Genomic DNA, 6,338 nt, shown 5'->3' on the forward strand with positions numbered 1-6,338 from the left:
CATCTATTATGCAAGCAAATCGTCGGGCCATGCATTGGTTAAATTCTTTATATCATATAAGAGTAACCGTTGAGTGTATGTACTTTATGTTCTGTGCATTGTCTATATGCCATTGCCTACACATACACTGGTATACAGTCTAAATTATTACCATCATTTTGTTAGACATTTATTTCCACACCCAAAACACATTTCAATCACTAATTAGGATCCTTAAACGTAGGCTAATTGCGCTTTAGCAGCATTGCTAATACAGTGTTCAATTATGATGTCCAACGTTGATTTGATATTTGTTATTGTTTAGTCTGCCACACATAACACACTTTATATTCTAAATAACACACTTAACCCCCCCACACACACACACACACACACACACACACACACACATCTAACATTTAAACATGGGGACAAAAATGTTTACACAGTGAAATAACATCGATCGAACTAACAATAAATAGCTAAATATAACCAGCACAATATATATGAAAGCATAGTTCATACATATTTAGCCTACTCAGTGAAAAAGCACAGCCATGATCACGTGACTCCATGTATATAAACACAGCTGGTGACTTCATCTGTTTACTCGCTCGCAGACTCGTCTGGTAAAAACGACTGCATTCCGTCTCCAAATGGCGACCATAACAGACATGGAAAGATTTGTTTATTTCGAGGAGGCACATTACGATCAATATGACTATTATAATATGCTCGAATACTCGTGCCATGCTTGTGGCAAAGGGAGATCCAAGAGAGAAATCGAGCTGAACACAAACCGCCATTCCCCAGCCGGACACGAGAGGAAGATAGCAGAAAAATATCACAACAGCGAAATTAAACGCAGGAGAACAAAGAGCTCGTCGACTTGATGGCTTTCCTCGATGTTTACAGGTAACAAAGGTGCCTTTTTAATCTGAAAATAGGGTTTATTCATAGTTCAACAATCTGCCTTTGTGATGGAAAAAAAACGACCTCCTACTTGGGTATTTACATAACTGAGCTGATTACTCCCATACATATTAGTATTATTATAAGGTGAACAACGTCTGCCTTTGGGATCACAGTCAGGAGGATAGCTGTAAGCTATGCTTGAAAATTAAAGTTTGCTTTGTTTTCCACCTATGAGGTCACTCTTATAGGTGGAGCCATACACAGTTGCATCAAGCATTTCCCTTTTTTTTTGCATGATTTTGTTCAGCTATTTTGTTTGCACCATCATAAAATTCAGTTATATTCTATTTTTGCACAGGTGCAACATTGACTGATCTGAAACTTTTGATATAATTGGATTAATTGTCAACATAACCGCATCGTAAAACAACAACAAAAATATCTGAAACGATTAATCAGTTATAGTCAACCGACATAGTTAACCGGCAATCATTTAGATAATTGATTACTCAATTGAGTCATTGTTATATAGCCAAACACTTTATTTGCAGCTTTTCAAATGTAAGAATTTGTTGTTTTTCTTTGGCTGTTCGACTGTTGGTCAGATAAAACAAGTGTGTCAACATAAGTTTTGGGAAATGGTGATAAACCTATTTAAGTATTTTCTGACATTTTATTTATAGTCCAAATGATTAGGCATAATTGAGAAAATAATCTGCAGAGTAATGAATAATACAAAAAATTTGCAGGATATGATTTGTGATGACTATTTCATTCTTATTTCCACACAGATCTGAATACAAAGTTGGATTCCTGATTTTGACTATTCACTAAGGCCAAGGTTCTCCGCATTCCCTGACCCAGAGAATGGAGCTCTGTGACACCGGGCACATGCCCAGTAATCAGTCACGAGACAGCTCTCCACTTCATATTCCGTAACAAGACCTGCTACTCAAGTTACGGCTTTGCAAGAATAGTTTGTGTTGGGCTATATAGGCCAGTGGTGTGTGCTTGATAAACTTATAGAGATAGATGGATGTAGTAATTTCTGCAGGGGCAAAATATATTATATTTTGATTCAATAAAAATGATGTTAACTAAAAAACTGGTTTTGTTCTGTGGGTGCATTACAGGTTTGTTACAGTTTTACGTTTTTAGTTTCTCTAAAAGCAGAATGTATTCCTCCATCCCTTTTGTGCATTTTAAATTGTATTATCATTTTTACTAATATAAGCTATTTTAATTGTAGAAACGGACTGCAAACCACCTTTACTCTAGCCAAGACTCCTACATTTCATTTTACCGGATGATTAGTAGCTTTTTAAGCAGTGACAATAAATATCTGCATATACAGGTTGTGGAAAGTACACTGCAGTGATCGAAAAAAAATTACATAAATAAATGCTGAATGACACGGTTAAGCAAGTGTTCTTCATCTGAAACCAGATGCTCGGCAATACATACCAGTGTTTGGGTTTAATTCGTGTTGGACTACTGGCTGAACCGTGGGTGAAGTCATGTGCTTTTATTTTTGAAGGAAGTATTTCCCAACCGGAATCTATATCATAGGTTCCGTGGTCTTCACACACCATGCTTCACACATGTTTGAGCTGCTAGCATAGTATTGACCAATTTGTTCGTCATTTATTTTTTTCTGTTGGCCAGGATGCAGATATGCAGTGTGTGCAGCGAACACACACCGAAATACAGATGCCCAGCCTGCAAAATAAGATAGTAAGTAACTTTAAATAAGTCTGTAAGCTAGCTATCTAGCTAGCCTTAACGTTAGCTTCCGAGTTGTTTGGCTAAAGTAAGAAACGGAAACGGTTATTTGAGAATGGAGAGTAATATATTCTCTGTTGTTCTGGGACATCAGTATCATTAAGTCTGTAGAACCTGACTTAAAAGAGTAGGCCTATTAAAAAATGTACAAATAGCAGCCTTATCTACAGTACTAATAGCTAACGTTAAAGCTAAATTACGATTAGTTACAGTGCTTTAACTTTAACGTGACGTTACGTTTGCGATCATGACACTGGTTCATTTCAACATTCAGAATCGAGAAATATGCGCATATTTACAGATCACGCCACTAACTTAAAGTAATGTCCTTAAAGTTACAATGGATGTATTAAGAGAACACGTGAAAACAAACTTGGACGGCAACCTGCTTAGGTCAAAACCATTCGCGTTTTGACGTCATATAGACCACTATTCTGAAGAACAAATAATGACACCTTATGATTTACATTAATTTCCTTTTTTTTCATGTATCATTTTATATGTATTGTTTTTTTACACACTGGAGTCTTTAATTGTAGGATTAGAATGTCCATGACCTGCTGAATGTCTGTTCGCAATGTATAATATAGAATAATAATAATTAAAAAAAGAATCATGCCATGAATTGTTTTGATTGGTTCATTAATTAACTCATCCATTCATTTAATTCACTCTGATTTTAAACTTAGGAAACACTATTAACAGATAGAAATTCCCCTTTTTAGAATAATCATATTTAAACACGTTAACCTAGAGCTGGGCAATATATCGACATTATATTGATATTGTGATATGAGACTAGATATCGTCTTAGATTTTGGATCTCGTAATATGGCATAAGTGTTGTCTTTTCCTGATTGTAAAGGCTGCATTACAGTAAAGTGATGTCATTTTCTGAACTTACCAAGACTGTTCTAGCTGTTCTATTATTTGCCTTTACCTACATAGTCATTATATCCACATTACTGATGATTATTTATCAAAAATCATCATTCATTACACAATCTCATTGTGTAAATATTTTGTGAAAGCACCAATAGTCAACATTACAATATCGTCTCTGTATCGATATCGAGATATTTGGTCAAAAATATCGTGATATTTGATTTTCTCCCTATCACCCAGCCCTACGTTAACATACAATATTTATATATACAGTGTATTATCTTGTTTCAGTGTTGCAAAGAGATCATTATTATGATCTGGCAGACAAGCTTTTTTTTTTATAATTGTGTTTTTTCTCTTACAGTTGTTCACTTGGATGTTACAAGAGGCATAAAGGTAAATTAGCTTGATCTCAGTATTTAAGTGATGTAGTAATGTGCTGTTTAGACAAGCTGCGATCATAATAAGAGGGCGCTGCTCATCATCCACTGATCCATAATCAAAATTCTTGGTTTGCCCACAGACACTTGCCTTCCTGTTGAGGAGCCTGCACCTATTGAGCCTAAAGTGAAGGATTCTTTCAACACTGGTATGGTATTATTTCTCTGATCATTCTTGTGATTCTGTTTTTTTTTTCTTTTTTGTATGGTGTGTCCATATCAGCCAGCAAAAGCACAAATCAAATATATTATAATATGTGGGTCAACATGGACCAAGTAATAAAAAACATTCAAGAAGTCAAATTCATTTCCCTGAGCTAGAGAGTGGGGATGTGGTGGGAAATATTTGTGTTCCTGTTGCTCAGAGGTAGAGCGGGTCGGCCCTCAACCACAAAATTGGCGGTTCGATCCCAGACTCCTGCGGCCACTGCACCCTAGCCTGGATGCCAGCCGAACTTAGCCGCGCCGACAACATTTGAGGTCGGGGAGTTCGGTCTGGACTTGATCCGTTGTGGAGCAACGATGCTCGAACCAGAGCTGTTCGGACCAATCACATTGTCAGGGCGGGCTTAATACGATGATGGACAGATGATCAACAGTAACGTAATCAACCACGTCACCAAAGAGCGCTTGGGTTGAATTTGTTTACAACAAAGATTGCTGCCGCTGGAGAATTGAGATGTGTAGATTCCGCCATCGCGTCTGTTATAGAAGATATCGACAGCGCATTCATTTTTAAAAGCGGAACAGAGAACCACGATCACGTATGTATACACCTTTGACTTGCAGCTTCTGTGACGTCTGTCTCCGTTGCTCTGATTGGTTGGAGGTCTATCCAGTTGAGTGCAGAGGCATTTTCTTTCCTGGTTGGGGTTGAAACGCCCCCATAATCACAGCCCAGTGGAGCAGCATCAGACTCCTATTCTGACTAGAATTTTAGTAGGACCACGTCAGGCTAACTGGACCCCAAGTTGCTCCCCGGAGGCTGAATGTGGCTGTCCACTGCTCCTAATGCTTAGGATGGGTTAAATGCAGAGATTGAATTACACTACATTGTATTGTATGATTGTATTGGACAAATAATAGTTTCTTCTTCCAAAGTTGTCAATTTTGATTTAGTTGTCCCTTTTAGTAGATTAAAGCCCTTAAGGTCGTGTGTTCAGTGAACGCCGTAGGTACGTAGGTCTCAAAAAAAAAAATTTAACTACACGTCGCGGCGACACAGATCGTAACAACTGTAATTGGTCCGCTCGGGCCGTGGCTTGGTAGCGTTGCATTCCACTCATTTCCTGGTTCTCCTTCTCCATAAACAACATGAAATCAAGGAGTCGGAGAGGGTGAACTTTTCCTGCTACAGATTTCCCACCGTGGTCAGAAAGCACAGGGGAGACACTTTGTTTCACTCACTATGACTAGAGTCGGTACTCTCTCTGCCACACACACACACCCCCCACCCACCCACCCACAGCTATGCTCTTAAAGGGATACGCTAGAGCGAAGCAGACACCAGCGCACAAGTATAAACTTCAGGCCACTTACTTTAGGCTACGGCGTAAGCTCTGCGTAGAGCCCTAGCAGAAGCATAAATCCCACTTAAGTGACAGCAAAGACAGGCTGTGAGATGAAGTGATTGAAATGCCACCGTTCAACCGTCACAATTTTCCAATGCCCTGTGTGACAGGCCCTTTTTGCTTTCCTTGTCTTTGCAGAGACGTGGACTGTTGAGGATCTTCTGCAGGAAGAGGAGGACATTGTTGACAAAGTGCCTCTGCAGAGGCTCCAGCTGTTAGGTATTCATCTGACCGTACCATTCGTCTGCTCTTCACGCAGCAGCAACACCACCACCACATGTTCCTTCATCTAACACGCTAATGACCACATCAATTAAGTATTTAAAAAATATATATATATAAGTCAGGTGTGTGTAATTCATGTTTTCTTACTCTGCAGGTCAGTCCAAAGAGCTTAGAGATATTCTGTGCAACCCCCATCTGAGACAGTTGCTGCGCTCCATTGACAGCGCAGACAGCAAAGACGATGCGATGAAGGCTGCCATGCAGGAGCCTCTGTTTGTAGAATTTTCCGATCAGTGTTCAAAAATTGTCAATAATTAAGCAAAATCAACAGCCAATAAAGCTGACTATTTGTAAAATAGTGCCTGCATTGGTTTTTCTATCTGATCACTTTTGATTATATTTATGTATAAGGTCTTGGAATAAGCAAGTTGTGTAGTCCCTGTATTTTTTTTTGTTGATCCAACTTCCTGTCATATGCCTTGTCATGCAACAGTATCATGTTCCAATAAACACTGACATTTTTAAAACGATATAAATTGCT

The 6,338-nt window shown here is 38.6% G+C and overlaps 1 protein-coding gene across 1 annotated transcript; it reads left to right on the forward strand.

Annotated features, from left to right (window-relative positions):
• The first annotated feature begins 1,685 nt into the window (after nucleotides 1–1,685).
• Nucleotides 1,686–6,327, forward strand: znhit3 (zinc finger, HIT-type containing 3). The gene is made up of 5 exons (XM_028595266.1): nucleotides 1,686–2,628; nucleotides 3,926–3,957; nucleotides 4,085–4,150; nucleotides 5,711–5,791; nucleotides 5,952–6,327. Exons 1-5 carry the CDS (start codon nucleotides 2,561–2,563, stop codon nucleotides 6,113–6,115), a joined length of 411 nt encoding a protein of 136 aa, XP_028451067.1. The 5' UTR covers nucleotides 1,686–2,560; the 3' UTR covers nucleotides 6,116–6,327.
• The last annotated feature ends 11 nt before the right edge of the window (nucleotides 6,328–6,338 follow it).

Source organism: Perca flavescens, chromosome 13 (genome assembly GCF_004354835.1).
Source record: "Perca flavescens isolate YP-PL-M2 chromosome 13, PFLA_1.0, whole genome shotgun sequence".
NCBI classification, from domain to species: Eukaryota; Metazoa; Chordata; class Actinopteri; order Perciformes; family Percidae; genus Perca; species Perca flavescens.